Below are 15,990 nucleotides of genomic sequence, written 5' to 3'. Positions count from 1 at the left end.
GCCGCGCGCATGCGGCCCGCGCTCCGCCGCCCGCGGGGCTGCTGACGCGGCAGGGGCGGGGCTGCGGCGGGCGGGGGAGCCGCCGTCCTGTCAGCGCGGCCGGGCAGCGGCTGCCTCCCCCGCCGCGGGGAGGGGACCCGGCCCCGCAGCCGTCCCCCCGGCGGGCGGGAGCCCTGGCCCTGCCTCGGCGGGCCCGTGCGAGCTCCGCTGCCCGTCGCCCCGAGCTCCGCTGCCTGCCGCCGCTGGCTGGGCGCCCCCCGCCCCCGGAGCGGGGGAAGAAGGGCTCACCCCGCGTTAAGGGCTCGCCGGGAAAGGGGCCGCTCGGTCGCCTGGCCTGGGCCGCGGGCGGCAGGGGGCCCCGCCCGGAGCCTCCCGGGGCCCGCCGAGCCTTCGGACGCGCCTCGGCAAGGCCCGGCCCTCTGGCGAAGGTGGGTGCAGAGCTGCGTGCTGCAGCGGGGAGGGAGTTGGAGGATGCTCCCCCGTGTCCCGTTCCTCTCTCCTGTGTCCTGGTCCTTTCCTCTCCTAAGAAAAGAGCACCACTTGGTTAGCGTTCTTCTGCGGTGGTGTTTGTTTCCATTGCTGCAAACAGCACGGTGCTTTCTACTTTTTCTTTTCTTCATTCGCTTCTTCCTCAGCAACGCGCTTGATCTCCCAGGTTGTTCTTCCCGGTGCTCTCTATTGCTTCTCCAACTTTGGCTCATCGGTTGCACCATTTTCTCGCTCTTTCGTGTTGCCTGTTTAATAGGGTTTTTCACTTTATTAAGGCTAGTAGCAGACAAAGTGCAAGTGTATAAATTTCATTTTTAAATACTGTTTTGAAAGTGATGTGAAAAAGTTGAGAATTGAACTAGCCAAACACTCGTCATTGTTGCCTTTTTTTGTTTCGCTGTCCATGATCATCCTCTCGGTTTCAAGTCTGGTTTTCTCTGGCTGCTGCCAAATGTGTGCATCCACAAGTGCCTCTTCTGTTGTACGGTGTGGGTTTTCTTACAAATATTTCAGTGATGCTTTTACTTTACAAATCATTGCAAGACCTGAGTGGATACTTTGCTAGTAGTATGTCAGTCATCAGCTGATATCTGTGGAACATCCTAAACTGTATGAAAAGGTAAAGTGTAACATTGTTATCTACCTTTGTATTTTACAAAAATATTTTCCCAGTATTTTTCATTAAGTTTTCCATATTACATATGTAGAAACTACATATATAGTGAACTATTTGTAATAAAATTCACGCTTTTGGGGCAGGAAGAAATTAACAGGCGTATTTCTCTTCAGTAATCGATGTATGATAAATCACCAGTTGGAGGTGTAAGCAAGGTTTTATCATATCTCAGGTAAGACTTATGCCAGCGAATTGTCTCACTTAAAGCAGTATATTTATTGAATGTCTTAATTTCAATTTAAATTGAACTGCCCAGCTTTTCCTGGAGTTTTGTGTCCTCAATAGATCAATAGTTGTTTGTGCTGTCTTAGTAGTGACTAATAAGAAATTATATCATCAGTATTGCAGAGAAAGAAAACATGGCAACCGTTGCTATTAGAAAGAAAGAAGTCACTAGAGATCTAGATCATTGTGATATCCCATACTATGTTTCTGAATTTGTGGAAAGAGAAGTTGGAAATGACTATGATTCTCTGAGGAAGCTAGACGACCTTATTGATAAGCTGTCTGAAAATAAGAAGCAGTTAGAAGAACAGGTAAGCATCTTTCTCTTTTTTTTTTTCCCCTTCTCCTTCTGAATGTGCTGTATGACTGATTAAGTATATTTAACTAAATTAAAGCAATGTATTAACATCTCAAATGGTACTGCTCTAAGTAGTGCAGTGTTTTTATGTCAGACTTAATACCTCTCTGTGAATGTAGGTACTTACTGTTTCATCAGAAGTCCCTAAAAGAATTCAGAATGCCTTAAAGAATGCAGAAGACTCTAAAAAGTCTCTGAGTCGGCTTCTAGAGGAAGAAACTCTTCTGTCTGATTCAATCAATAGCCACTTACTGAAAGCTCAGCCATGGATGGAGGATCTTGATGTACTGATTAGTCAAGTAGAAGAGATTGAACGACACCTGTCCTACCTTAAATGGATTTCACAAATAGAAGAGTTAAGGTAAAGTTTGAGTACAACGTATATGCTCTGAGACTGGTAACCTAGTTTGTCCCATTATTAAAATGTTTTAGATTTGAGAAAGCTTTATCATCATTTTTCAATATACGAATGATTCTTTTCTGTTATCTTTAATGAATTTTTGGCCTTGACTTTTCTTGTATTTTGTAGTGATAGCATTCAGCAATATCTGATGACCAACAATGTTCCAGAGGCAGCCAGTACTCTAGCATTCATGGCAGAATTGGATATTAAACTTCAGGAGTCATCTTGTTCTCATCTTCTTGCTTTTGTGAGATCCACTGTTAAATTCTGGCACAAAATTCTTAAGGACAAATTGTCAAGGTTAGAGATGTACTGTCACTCCCTTGTCTTTGCATTGTGCTGTAAGTTGGCGCTAAAGTGCTTGTTTTGCCTTGCAGTGACTTTGAAGAGGTGCTGACTCAGCTCCGCTGGCCGTTTGTGGGGCCACCACAGTCTCAGGCGTTTGGCCTTGCGGCACCAGCCAGTGCTCCTGATGTATACAACAATTTGGAGATGTTGTTTTGTCAGCTTCTGAAATTGCAAACCTCGTATCCTTTTAAATAGTTATGCTGTATTTTAGTAAGAATAATAAATGTTAGAGATGCACATTCTCAAGGAGAATTATTTAATTTGTTCTCCCTGAAGACAGAAGATAATTTGAATTTATGTTACTTTGTATTAACCTTAGAATGTTGGGGGGGGCGTTTTGGGGGTTGGTGGTTTTGTTTTGTTTTGGTTTTTTTGGTCAGGTCCCAAAGTTGTCCTTTTTGGCAGTAGCAACGTTGTAACTCCAAGTCATCCGAGCTAGTGATCTCATGGTAGCTGACAGTTCAGGTTTCATGAGGATTAGGCCTTATACGCTTCAGCAAGATTACCTATGTTAATAAAAAAAATGGTGATGTATATTTTATTTTACATAGCTAATGCTTTTCCTTTCATAGCCTTATTTGAAATCACCCTTAATCACTTCAATATGTCCCATCCCAGAAGAAAAAGAGGGAAAGCTAAAGATTCATGTCTCGGAAGGAGACTGCAAAGAGAGGAGACTACAGAAGGATTTTCATTGTGCAGTGGTAGTAGTCTGCCTTTGAGGTTAATCAGGAGGCACTGCTGCTCATCCTGTTCCTTTTTCTTTGTCAGTTAAATCACAGCTAAAGCTCAACCAAGCAATTTTTCCTGGAGTGGTGGTGGCTGGCTTTTTTTTAATTATCATGGAGTGAGAAGATACAATTCTACACAACCCTGAGTTGGTAACAGTTTTGGTCTGGCAGACTGGGTCACTTAAATCAGTTACGTGAAAATGGAAAATCATGTATTGCATTTATTAATCTCACGAGTCTTTTATCCTCCATTAACAAATATGAATAAGTGCGTCTCCTGGACAGCCCCTGGGTTTGGTACTGGTAATGGTGGTTTTTTGTGTTCTTTTTAATGATATGAGTTTCCTAAATCAAACCGACTTAAGTCATTTGCGTTGTCATTGAATAAATAATCCTTAGGAGCCTGACTTGTATTAAATATTATATAAACTGAAATATTTTGAGTATCCTTCCTGTTTGAGGAACTGTATTGATTGCGTAATACTGCCTTCAGCCAATGCGGTAGAATTAAGAAATGTTCATTTTTATAAACCCGTTCTATTGAATTCAACACTTATATTTGTCCTTGACTGTCAAACTTAGAGACGAACTGTTAACCAAACCTAAACAATTGCCAGAAAAGTACTCTTTACCCCCATCGCCACCCATTATCCTTCCGATACAGATCATGCTGAATCCTCTTCAGAAAAGATTCAAGTATCATTTCACTGGAAATAAACAAACCAATGTTTTAAACAAGGTATGGGAGAAACCAGTCTTGCTTTTTTTTTGTTTTAATTGGTTTTTTTTTAAGCAACAGGTAGATTGCTGTATTTAAATTGTATAGCTTTAACACTTTCCTTTCTGAAATTAACATTCTTCAAAACTGTGCAGTTCTTGTGTTCACCTACGTGTGGACAGACATCAAGATAGCGCTTGGAGACCTTTCAGAGGCACAAGCATTTTCTCTGGGCCAGGTGATATTTCTCCTTTGCCCAGATCCTTTAGAAAGCGTTACAATCCTAGACTGACTCCCATCGTTTCAGCAGCTGTGATTAATTTCCTCTGTCTCCTTGCAAACGGTTTTGTACTGTTCCTTTTTGCTTGAACTCAAGGGCTGTACAAAGCTGTGACTTTGATTTTTGGCATTGTCTTTTGCTACTGTCATGTAACTGAAAATGTTGGATTCTGCTGTTAGTATATAAAATGTGATTAGTCTAAAGGCACTGTTATGTAATTAGTTTTCTGGGTTACATTTTTTAATTGACATACAACAAGAGATGTCCAGTTTACCAGTTGGAAACTGACTCGCTTTTTATATGAATGATCTTCAAAGACTGAGGACTTTTATCTGAGAATTATCATTGGAACAGGTTTCAATGCGTTAATGCTGCTATAATGCATCTGCAGCAGAGCTTGAGAGCTGTTTTGTAACAGTTTAGTTGCACAAGTCTGTGTGCTTGTGTTAACAATCTTGGGTAAATGTAAATATATTTGCAATCTTGACAGCTGTTACTAAAGTGCTTTTTAAAATAGTGTTGTGTATATTAGTGGGGAAGAGGTATTTTAGACATGAATTAAGTTATTTCATAAGCAAACAGGAAAATTATGTTCAAGAGAGAAAATTTGTGAACAACAATAGGTGAACAACTGTTTTTCTAAAAAACTTGTGAAGAAAAGTTTGCAGGTAATCAAACTAGTGTCAGATCAGAAAGCTATTCCAACAGGGCCTTGCTCAAATTTGGGTTGGGTGTTTGGTTTGGTTTGGTTGGGGTGTTTTTTATAATAACTTGGATAATGGAATAAAGAAAATAGCTATGTAGAATATTTGAAAGACATCAACCTGGAAGGGATTACAAGAGGACAGGCTCAGAGTTCACAATGATCTTGGCAAGTTGGGGAGGGGGTGTCAAAAAAAAAAAAAAAAAAAGAAATTTAGTAGACAAGTGAAAATTAATACAGAAATAAGAATCAGGCACACAAAATGTGAAGCGTGTGAGTGCAGTTCAACAGAAGGTTCTTTGGCTGTTGGGAGTGAGGAGAACAGGAATTGCTTCCGCTTGCGCTAACGTTGAAAGAAGCGTTCATCAAAAACTACAGCCCATATTTTTAGGTGTGGAAACTGAAAGAGCTTAAAAGCGTTATCATGTGAAATGAGAAGGTGATGGATTCCCCACTTCTGGTGTGGGTTGAGGTTGGGTACAATGACAGTAAGGACAGATCTCCTGGGAGGAGTTTTCCCAGGAGCTCATCCTTTTTGCTGTACCAAGAAATAAAGACCACACAGAAGAGCAGGAGGAAGCATGTGAAGCAGAAAAGAGGACCTCATGAGCGAGAAAGCAGTAGAGAAGGGGGAGATAAAAATGGAGCTTTTCCTTGAGAAGAAACAGAATAATTGGTGTGTTTCAGGCAATTCGAATCCAGAAATACTTCTCTGATACTGCTTTTATGAAAATCAAAGCTAAGTAAAACACGGTGAAAGACTTGTGTGATCTGAGATCAAGACAAGGCAGGGGAAGAGGCTAGTATTTTTAGAAGTTTGTCTTAAAGTATTAGTAGCACTTGAATAAATGTTGTTTGGATGCATTTAATATTTTCTTTTATTTTTAAATAAGCCTGAGTGGTATTTAACACAAGTACTTATGTGGATTGGAAATCATGCAAAGTTCCTTGATGACAAAATCCAGCCGATACTGGACAAGGCAGGATCTGCAGTGAATGCTGGGGTGAGCGCTTTCGTGGCTTTATATATATGAATATGTAAGTCACCTTCTGGTAGATAGTTGTGCAAGCCCACTTCCCCTGATTTCACCAAGTATGTGGTGAGACTTAACTGAGTCTAGTAGCAGTTTGTTACGTACATGATTGCACATGTTAATACTTCCTATCTCTGACATTTTATTCACTTTTTTCTTTCAAAAGCTTGAATTCTCTCGTGCTCTAGTAATGCTGATTTTGGAGAAGCTGGCTGCTGATATTCCATGCCTGTTGTATGATGATACACTCTTTTGTCACCTCGTGGATGAGGTACTTCTATTTGAGAGAGAGTTATACAGCGTTCATGGTTATCTCAGCAGTTTTCCCAGTTGCATGCATATTCTGTCAGAAGAATCCTGCTTCCAAAGGTGGTTAACAGTGGAAAAAAAATGTAAGACTTACAATGGATTTTGTTGGCCTTTATATTGCACAATCAGAAAGAAAATATGTGTATACTTACACGAATAGCCTTCTCAAATAGGATAAGTCACTTGAACAGGGCTACTACATAAGGCATACATATTTTTATACTCTGATTATTTTGACTAAAAAATGGTTAGACTCTAATAGCGCTTCTGTAGTTTGTAGGACTCTTGCCCCTAAGCTGTCTGGAATCCAGTAGGGCTATTTTTAGACAATTATTGTATTTATATGTGTCCAGACAAGGATGAACTTTAAATTGAAATAGGGGAAGGGTATTAGCTCTTAGGAAACAAAGAGGAAATATATTGGAAAGGAGCAAGCCAGCTATTAAAAAAACAAAACAAAACCCCCAGTCAACTCTGATGTAATCGTTAACAGCATTGCAAATGCTGTTTTATAATTTATATAATTTATAATATATTGAAGCTGGTTTTGTATAAAGCCAGTCATCAGTGGGTTTTATAACCTGAAAATGTAAAACTTAACTTACTAGAGATAAGGCTTTTACATTTATATATTTTAGAGGGGCGGTTGTGGGAATTTTTTTTTTTTTAATTAAAAACTTAAAGAATTTACAAGTTTTGTGCATCTCAGTTGCTCTTCAGAAAATGGACTCTATGCTTTCATCAGAGGCCGCGTGGATATCGCAATACAAAGATATCACTGATGTAGATGAAATGAAAGTCCCAGACTGCGCTGAAACTTTTATGACTCTGTTGTTAGTTATAACAGGTAATTATTAATCTGTGGGCATTGCTCTTGTTGGTAGTGAATAGTAAAAAAACTTCAGCTAACAGATTTCTTTACTAAATATCCATTGTCAGCAGTAGTCGCCAAATAATGTTGCAAAGTTGTGATGTTTGCAATTTAATAAAAGCTTTCCTGTTCATTTTGTATTTTGGACACTAACTCAAGCATGAATAAGCTTGAGCTAGTGGCATGTTTACAAAATAATAATTAAAAACATACATTTGGTATTTAGCATACTAAAACTCTTTCATACTTGAGAGAATATAATTTGTTACAACGCAGTAATAAAAAAATCCTACTATTCCTTTTGACTCTGACAATTTAGAGGCTATTAATAACGTCTGCTTTCTTGGAACAGAACATAAGAGCAAGGAAGTTTTCAGGAGACGCTTAATTGCATATTCAGTGGCTTTAGCTTACTGTGTGTGAGTACGCTTTAGGGGCCACACTGGATGGTGTGGTATAATCACATATTGCTTAAAGTATTAGAATACAAAATGACAGTGGAATCAGGAGGGGGAAGAATTTCTTTACATGTTTAGTTTTACATTGAGTAGTTTCCCTGAAATTGTTAAAATGTCAGCTGTTTTAAATACTACATGATGTTCTCGCAGGTGTAAGGTTGTGTAGTAAGGTGACTGCAATGTTTCTTTTTGAAAAGCTTTTATTCAGTGTTGGAAAACCTAAGAACATTTTATTCATGCCTTTCCAGACAGGTATAAGAATCTTCCAACGGCTTCCAGAAAACTACAGTTCCTGGCCCTACAGAAAGAGTTAGTTGATGATTTCAGGATACGATTAACTCAAGTAATGAAGGAAGAGACTAGAGCTTCCTTAGGCTTCCGATACTGTGCAATCCTTAATGCTGTTAACTATATCGCAACAGTGTTGGCAGACTGGGCTGACAATGTAGTAAGTAATTATTTTACTTAAAAAAAAATATATATATATAAAAAATGGACTTTGGATGTTTGTTTCGTAATAAACATTTTATTTTCAGCACTGTTTATCTAAGTGTATTCAGAAGAATTAATTACTGAAAAAATAGAATGAGATGTAAATTCAGATTTAATAAAAGATATATAAATAAGGACAGGTTATTGTTCGAGATCTAAGCTGTATTAATTATAAACTTTCTAGGGAAATGCAAAGAGAGCCTGGGGAATTGAATAATCTGAAGACAAAAAAGCAGTCTCCTTTACATGCTTTGCATTGTAAAGAATTAGTGAGCTGATTCTGGAGATCTCTGAGCCAGTATTAACAGCATTGATGTCGAAGTGTGTGCGGTAGCCTGTGCACGATGCTTGAACCACTCCTGTGGCAGGTTAGCGTAAATGGATTCAGCCTGGGTATCTGCATTGCAACATGGTGTTGCTCAGAAAAGCTGCTTGCTGATAACTGGGAATTGGGAATTTATTGTTTTGCTGTATAATAGCCTGGTGGCAGCATGGCTGGTCTGTAGCATTTCAGCTTTTTTATGGTTATTGGTACAAAAGGTCAAAGAAACTGTTACATGTAAAGTGTGTAGGAATAGGTGTCGCGTGCGAGATGGGCAGCCTCCAAATTCTTTTTGTCTTCGCAGGAAACTGTGGCTCTAGCAGAGGGTAATCTTGACTTGATAGGGCGGCAGCCTTCATGTCGTATAGCTGCATCTACCTAAGCGTCTTCAGCGGCTTGAAAGCAAAACCGACAAGTTGTTACCACTATGTTCCATTAAACTTGATCCATTTTTCTTTGTCAGCCCAGCAAACTGATGATTTAATGAACGATTATTTCTAAAAGAAATTACAATTAAAGATTCTAGTTTACTTCTGCAAACATTAAAAGGGTGAAAATCAGGGTTGTTTTTAAGCATTCTGCTGTCAGTCTTAAAATATCTTTTTAGTATTTCTCTAGATCTATTCCCGTTACCTATCTGCTGTCGTGTCTGAAACCCGTATCAGTTCCATCACTAGGATAAAACCACCATGTTTTGTTTTTCACTAAATCAGGACCCTGGGGAAAGATAAGAAATTGATTTTAAAATCTTAAAATGTCAAGTTTATAAGTGTGTCAGGAGTGTGTTTTCTAGAACCATGCCTATTAAAGTATCAATGAAAAGTTCAAATGCTAAGGTTATTTTTTGTTCTATTCCTGTCTGGTTTTGTTTCTCTAGTTCTTCCTGCAGCTACAGCAGGCCGAACTGGAGGTTCGTGCAGAAAGTAACGCCGTCAGTAAACTACAGCTAGGGCAGCTGGCTTCGATGGAGAGTTCCGTCTTTGATGAAATGATCAACCTCCTGGAACGCCTGAAACATGACATGCTGACTCGTCAGGTAGATCATGTCTTCAGAGAGGTCAAAGATGCTGCAAAGCTGTACAAAAAAGAGAGGTGATTCTGTCTGTTTTACTCTCCTCCCATATTACAATATTATTTCCTGTTAAAAATATTGAGGTAAATAAAGGCAGGAATAGCTAATAGGCAAAATTATTTTCCTGAATAGGAATGGTGCAGGTTTTGGAAAATTCTTTTAACACTTACTTCAAGACTATTTTAATGCTATGCTTTCTAAAGTAGTTCTGCAATTAGTGGGCGCGTTATCTTAAAAACCCTAGGAAGAAGTCTGGATCACCGTAGTTTGGACAAGAATTATTTTCTTCATAGTAGTATTAAAGAGTTAACACGAAATGGCCTGTAATGACTGTTCTGTCTTCGCAGACTCATAGGGCTTCTTGAACGTTTGGTCCGGAGTAGAATTTCTGAAGTACTTCATAAAAGGAATACAACAACTCAATGATTTTCTATATTAGATGGAGTTTCTTCGAATGGCATGTTCAGAGATGTGTAACTAAAGCATGAGTTTAATATTAAATGAAATTTAAACATAGCGTTAGACTGTGATTACTTTTAGATTTGAAATGGGAAGGGAGAACTCTCTCTGAACCATTGTAAACGAGTAAGGTATTTTTCTCTAAAGGATAATTTTAGTTCTTGTAATATGCATAATTTCATTATAATGACTTAGGTGTGATAATTTCTTTCAGGTGGTTATCATTACCATCTCAAGCAGAGCAAGCAGTAATGTCTTTATCGAGCACAGCTTGCCCAATGTTGTTGACCCTACGAGACCGCTTGCTACAACTAGAACAGCAGCTCTGTCACTCGCTGTTCAAAATTTTCTGGCAAATGCTTGCGGAGAAAGTGGATACGTACATATATCAGGAAGTAGGTATCCGCAAAATGACCTGTACGTACAGCGTAGGTGTCGGCGACTGGCCTAAACAGTGGATGCACCTCTTTGTGTTTGTAGATAATTATGGCAAACCATTTCAATGAAGGAGGAGCAGCACAACTTCAGTTTGACATGAGTAGAAATCTGTTCCCTTTATTTTCACACTACTGCAAGAGGCCAGAAAACTACTTCAAGCAGTAAGTAGGCAAACTTCTGACCTATTGGTATTTCAAAAGTGAATGTCCAGATGAATACATGTTTTACGTATCACCGGTGTTTTTTCACAGTTAGTTTTGATCCACACTTAAAATTTGTGGATTGTTTATGCTTCCAGTGTGTACAACTAGGAAAGTTTTGATTCTGCAGCACGTACTCGGACAGCAACAGACTGTGGCAGGCGTTCTGGAGTGTTTTGTGCAGTCAGGATGTCTAGACGAATTAACGTATGGAAGGAATATAAGCAGCACAGACTTCCAAAACTGGGGCCAAAGAAACTACTCAAAGATATAGTTACAACACAGTAAACTTTCTTTATTGCTAGAAGAAAGACTACTTTAAACTATGTTCCTGCTCCGAATTGCCTTGCATAGCAGCCTAGTTGCTCTCATTGATGAGAAGCAGCTACCTTCTTTGTGGTTAGTCTTTAGAAGACTGTGGGCTATTTAAAAAAAGAGTCCAGTGCTAAACTCCTAGGCTAGTCGGGGCAGAAATCTTAACATTTTTAAATCAATCTGGAGCATGGCATTCAGTCTTGAACACTTGAAGACAAAGATTATATATTCTGGCATTTTTTAATGGGAATATTCACGTAGCATCTTCAGGTTTAAGGGTTTTTTTGAGCACATCCCCTTCATAAAGGTAATCAATGCATACGTATTATTCCCCGCGTAAGAGGGCACAGATGCACGAAGGAACCATAAAAAATAATGCGTAATAGGTACATGGCTATCTGTCATTTAGACTAGAAACAATGTGACAAAGACAGTGTATCTGTTTGCTCCCTAATGATATTGATTAGGGAACATGTTCAGATTCTAGCAACTGTTTGTTAAACTGTGCTTTTAAAATACGCTGAATAAGAAGTTTCTAATTCTCTTGGGGGAAAATGTAGTTAGGGAAAGCTAGGCAGATTAAGTGGGAAATTCTATTCTTTGTTTTTAATGCTGGTGGAAAAATTTAAGAAGCAAAAGCCAGGCCGAGCACTGGGAGGCAAAATATCGATGCTTATGAAATACACACGCATAACAGAAAAGGCTAAGGGAGTAAGAACAAGTATACTGTTTGCCGTGAGCTAAGCAGTGCTCGTCAGTTCAATACTTCTGATCCTTTTCGGAAGTCCATGGAGGTGTTTTTGTTAATCGCTGTGTGCACAAAATTAAGCGTATCTCATGGGTGCTTCTCATTAATCCATATAACCTTTTCCTCTAGCATAAAGGAAGCCTGCATTATCCTGAACCTGAATATCGGCTCTGCCTTGCTTCTGAAGGATGTACTGCAGTCAGCTTCAGAACATGAAACAACATTAAAGCCAAACCAGCCATCTCCAACAGCAGCACTAAATGAACTTGGAGTTTATAAATTAGCTCAAAAGGATGTTGAGATTCTTCTCAATTTGAGAGCTAGTTGGCCAAATACAGGAAAATAAAGACTTCTTTGGAACTGGTTAATGACTTGGTCTAGATTACTGGTTTCAAACAGAAGCAAAGCAAGTATGTTGTAATATACCTGGGTTATTTTTTTCAATGCTGTATGCTGAATGACTGGTTTAATCTAATCTTATGCCTTATTGTATACAGTTTTAAACAAAATTTCCAAATGTACCGCCTTGGTTTCGAACTGCACGGATCTTATTTCCCATAGCCCTCTTGCCATTGCATTTAGAAGCTAAACCTGTCTTCACCTCTGATGAATGTCTGCCTTGTCAATGTTGTGCGCTGTAACATCATTCTAAGGAATACCGAGTATTTACAGTGTAAATACGCCTGTGTACAATATGGACAACTCTTGCTTCACTTAACCACAGATGTTTTACATCTGTAAATCCCAGGTAATGGCTGTTCTGTATTAAAATGTGTATATACAGAACACAGAAGGAATGGAGGAATGCTTCACTTTGTTTTCTTTATTCATACTAATTCAGTTTTTTTCTCTGCTGTACCAGAGTCTCTCCTATTTTTTTTTTTTTTTTAAGTTGCTCCTTCAAAATGGCATAAATACTGCGTTGTAAGTTTGAAAATAGCATTTTACTTGGAAGTGCTACCTTTCTTTAACTGGACATTTGTCGTAACTTGCTGAAGTTGCCCTTCCTTTGAAAAAAAAAAAACAAAACACCATAGCACAGGCCCAAAAACCAACTTAAGACACAGCTCGACTGTTAAAGTTAATTTTATTCAATGGTAATGAGCCAACAAATGACAAGCTACAAAACGAAGGAGGAAACTCCAGAACACTATTTTAGTTGTGTAAGAGAGATCTCTACTTTTTTTTTAACCATCTAATTGTACTAAGAAGAGCAATTCTCAAAAGCTCCCCCTCCAGTGCCTGGTAAACATGCACAAGTTGCTGTCATTTGTCCTTCTCAGCTGATTGCTCAAAGGGAGGCAGGGGGAGGGAAAAGAGAGAAAAAGAGAGTACTCCTTCACATCAGCTATCCACAGCTGACACACCAGAAGAAGTGAGCAAGGTGCCTATTTTTTAGTATATATAGCAGACCACTGCTCAGACTAATACACAGCCCAGCTCTCCAGCATCTTTTTCTTCCTAAGACAGAAAAGAAGAATTCTAGTCAGATAACAATGAGGATAATTAGTTCCAGTTACCTTTCAGTGACTGCAACAGTTACCAAAAAATTGCCACTAGAACCGTACCTTGACCATGAGAAATTATTCCACCCCCGAGCTTGTTTCAGCTCCAGCTGTGTTACTGCCTCCGGCAAAGACGACAACGCTGCTTTGCTATTTCACATTTTTAGATCAGTATTCGAAGCCCTGGGCTACCTGAGGGCTGCCTGTCGGATGGGATCGGAGGGCTGGGCAACCTGAGAGGCCTGCTGTGGGAGGGTCCTCAACTGAGACGGTGGAGGCCAATGCTGAGCTTGGTTCAGGTTAGAGCAAGCCAAGCCAGGTCGGGCAGTAACTCACCTTTTTAAATCTTGCAATGCAAAGTAAAGCGGTTAAGCTTAAACCAGCAAGTTTTTTAATAATATAGTTTTGTAAATAAAAAATAAATCTTAGTAAAATATCTCCTGTGCATATCCCCCCCCGCAAAAAAAAAACCTTTCATTTCAACTTACACTTCTTCCTTGAATACCTCCAGTGTGATACTCTCATCATCTCCAAACTGCAGATCCTCAGTGCTCAGTCCCAGAGTTTTAAGAGCTGAAGTTAAGAAAAGAGAATTTCCTATGCAAGTCTTGGAAAGACTAATTTAACATCTTAAAGCGGCCTAGATATTATAAAAGGTAAACACATGTCACTTAAAAATAGGTAACTTTTTCAGCTTTCCGAGTCACAGGTTGTGTATGGGCAGATGTGGGGATACTGTTGAAGTATACATATGCGTAGCTTGGAACCGCTTTTAATGGTTCTGTGCAAACACAAGCACCTCCGTAGGACCCGCTGTCGGGGAGGGGGTGAGACGCACCTTCCCTGTACTGCGCTGGCGTTATGTGCCCTTGGCCCACCACATCCAGCAACTGGAACATGGCGGCCAGGTTGGCCTCGTCCATGAGGTGCGGGTACTCCCCCTCGGCTCGCTTTCCAGCCTTCACCCTTTCCAGCGCCTCGATCAGGAACTCGCGCGGTCTCTCTGCAAGGAAGGCAGGACCATCAGCCGGCGACCGACGGCCACACAAGCCCCTCTCCCCCGCGCCCCGCTTCCCGCACCGGGGCGGTGGTAGAGCAGGAGCGCGGCGAGGCGGTGGAGCAGCTCGGGGATCCGGTGGCGCCGCAGGTAGTCGCGGCCTTCCCGCTCGCCCGCCGCCATCCCGCGTTGCTGGGAGACCGCGCGCACCGGCCGTTAACCGTTCCCGCCCCGCCGAGAGGCTGCGTGAGGTGATGCCGGGCGGGGCGGCCGCCGGCAGCCGCGGCGGGGGCGGGAGCAGGAGCCGTTCGTACCGGGGGGCGGAGAAGCGTCCTCGGGGAGGACGAGGCAAGAAGGGGAGGGAGGCGGGGGCCGGGCGGGAGGGAGAGGAGCTGCTCGGCAGAGCTGGCGGCGGCTCCGCCGGTCAGCTCAGGGCGGCAGGCCGAGACCTCACCGACTGCGCAGCCCCCGCCTTCATGGGCAGAAAGCGGGAAGCAAAAATTAACTGGCCGAGATGTCATCACGTTAGCGCTAGAACAGAAAGTCATCGCTTCCAGCCAAGTTACTAGTTTGTACCGCAGTTGCGCTAATTCATGAGGAAAGCAAATTACACGCTATTGTTTTTAACATTTATGCAAGTCTCCTCAATTTCAGCCGCATTTCCTTCCATATGCGGTAATGCAGTCTACAGCCTTTGCTTTTTGCCACACGCCGTCCACTGCCCGGGCTCGCTTGCTAAAGGCGGCCTCGGTTAATCCGAATAAATGCGAGAGGATAGCGAGATGTTCAGGTGCCGCCTAGCAGAACGGGTCATGGGTGCTCAACACTGGCAGGATAAGCAAAAATCAATGATTCTTACTCTTAGTTGCTAACGGTTACATTTTTAAATCGTTACTGAGGTTTGCAGCATAGCCTGTGCAAACAAACAGAGAAGAGACATCGAGGAACCCTTTTATTGTACTACCCAAAGTGAGTAGGAGAAAGATCATCAAGTGTCCCACTAAAAAAAAAAGAAAATTCAAACAAATCTACAAAGACATAACCATCTGCCATCAAATAAAAATAGACAATGATAAATGAGCATATAGTAAAGAAAAAATGGTATTCCTGTGAAAAGTCTAGCACTATCTGTATTTAACTATTTGCCAAAACAAAAATATCACAAGACATTAATAGAATTCACCTTTTTTTTTTTTTTTTCTTAGAGAAAGAGTGGGAGAAAGGCAGCATCCAAAATTGCAGAGATGATTGTACAGCCATGCTCTGTCTGTATTCTTTAGTGTTTTACACTGCTCATGCTACCTGCTTCAAGTCTCAGTTAGGGCTAGAGGAATTGTGGGTTCGTAACAGTTACCTCCCCTGACAGCTACCTGGCGGTGACGGAAACCTCCTTTTCCCAAGGAATACAATCCATAGTTACTGAACCCATTCCTGCATTTGACTTTTCTATATGTCTTTCAATAGAGTTTGCAAAGCACTGGCAGTTTTTTCCTAAAGAAGAGCGATGGGAGAAAGTGTAGATTGAAGTGCGGAGAAGTACAAACAAGAGACTGAGCTGGCCAGCAGAAGAGAAATAAAGACATGGAAAATATTTTCACGAAAATGAGAACCCAAGGATAGGAAGATTGACTGGAAAGGAAGGAGCAAATGAAAGACGGGAGAGAAAGGAAGGTAAGTTAGTGTTTGGGGGAGGGAAAAAAGCATTTGGCAAAGGAAGTTTCTCCTTTAGTGGTCAACAAAGAAAGATAACCGGTATGAAACACATATGCTGAGGGCTGAAATTTTAAGAATAAACACAGGAATTACAGGTTGAAGTGTGTTTCTCTGAGGAATGGCTCA

The 15,990-nt window shown here is 40.8% G+C and overlaps 2 protein-coding genes across 3 annotated transcripts; one reads left to right on the top strand and one right to left on the bottom strand.

The window, feature by feature from the left end:
- The first annotated feature begins 123 nt into the window (after positions 1-123).
- RINT1 (RAD50 interactor 1) lies at positions 124-12,458 on the top strand. Of its 2 annotated transcripts, XM_082308676.1 has the most exons (14): positions 127-428; positions 1,506-1,701; positions 1,868-2,109; positions 2,278-2,451; positions 2,529-2,678; positions 3,813-3,969; positions 5,825-5,935; positions 6,132-6,357; positions 6,984-7,121; positions 7,852-8,051; positions 9,295-9,509; positions 10,163-10,343; positions 10,429-10,547; positions 11,779-12,448. In XM_082308676.1, the coding sequence occupies exons 2-14, from the start codon at positions 1,525-1,527 to the stop codon at positions 11,993-11,995; spliced, it is 2,307 nt and encodes a 768-aa protein (XP_082164802.1). In that variant the 5' UTR covers positions 127-428; positions 1,506-1,524; the 3' UTR covers positions 11,996-12,448. The 2 variants fall into 2 exon arrangements, with proteins under 2 accessions (XP_082164803.1, XP_082164802.1); XM_082308677.1 differs by lacking the exon at positions 5,825-5,935 and having other exon boundaries at positions 124-428; positions 11,779-12,458.
- Positions 12,459-13,073: 615 nt separating this feature from the next.
- On the bottom strand, positions 13,074-14,334 carry EFCAB10 (EF-hand calcium binding domain 10; the record flags this gene model as incomplete). The annotated part of the gene is made up of 4 exons (XM_082308426.1): positions 13,074-13,110; positions 13,643-13,727; positions 13,993-14,157; positions 14,235-14,334. 4 exons carry the CDS (start codon positions 14,332-14,334, stop codon positions 13,074-13,076), a joined length of 387 nt encoding a protein of 128 aa, XP_082164552.1.
- Between the last annotated feature and the right edge of the window lie 1,656 nt (positions 14,335-15,990).

Source organism: Platalea leucorodia (genome assembly GCF_965183815.1).
Source record: "Platalea leucorodia genome assembly, chromosome: 4".
Classification (NCBI taxonomy): Eukaryota; Metazoa; Chordata; class Aves; order Pelecaniformes; family Threskiornithidae; genus Platalea; species Platalea leucorodia.
This window is presented reverse-complemented; position numbering and strand designations above follow the sequence as displayed.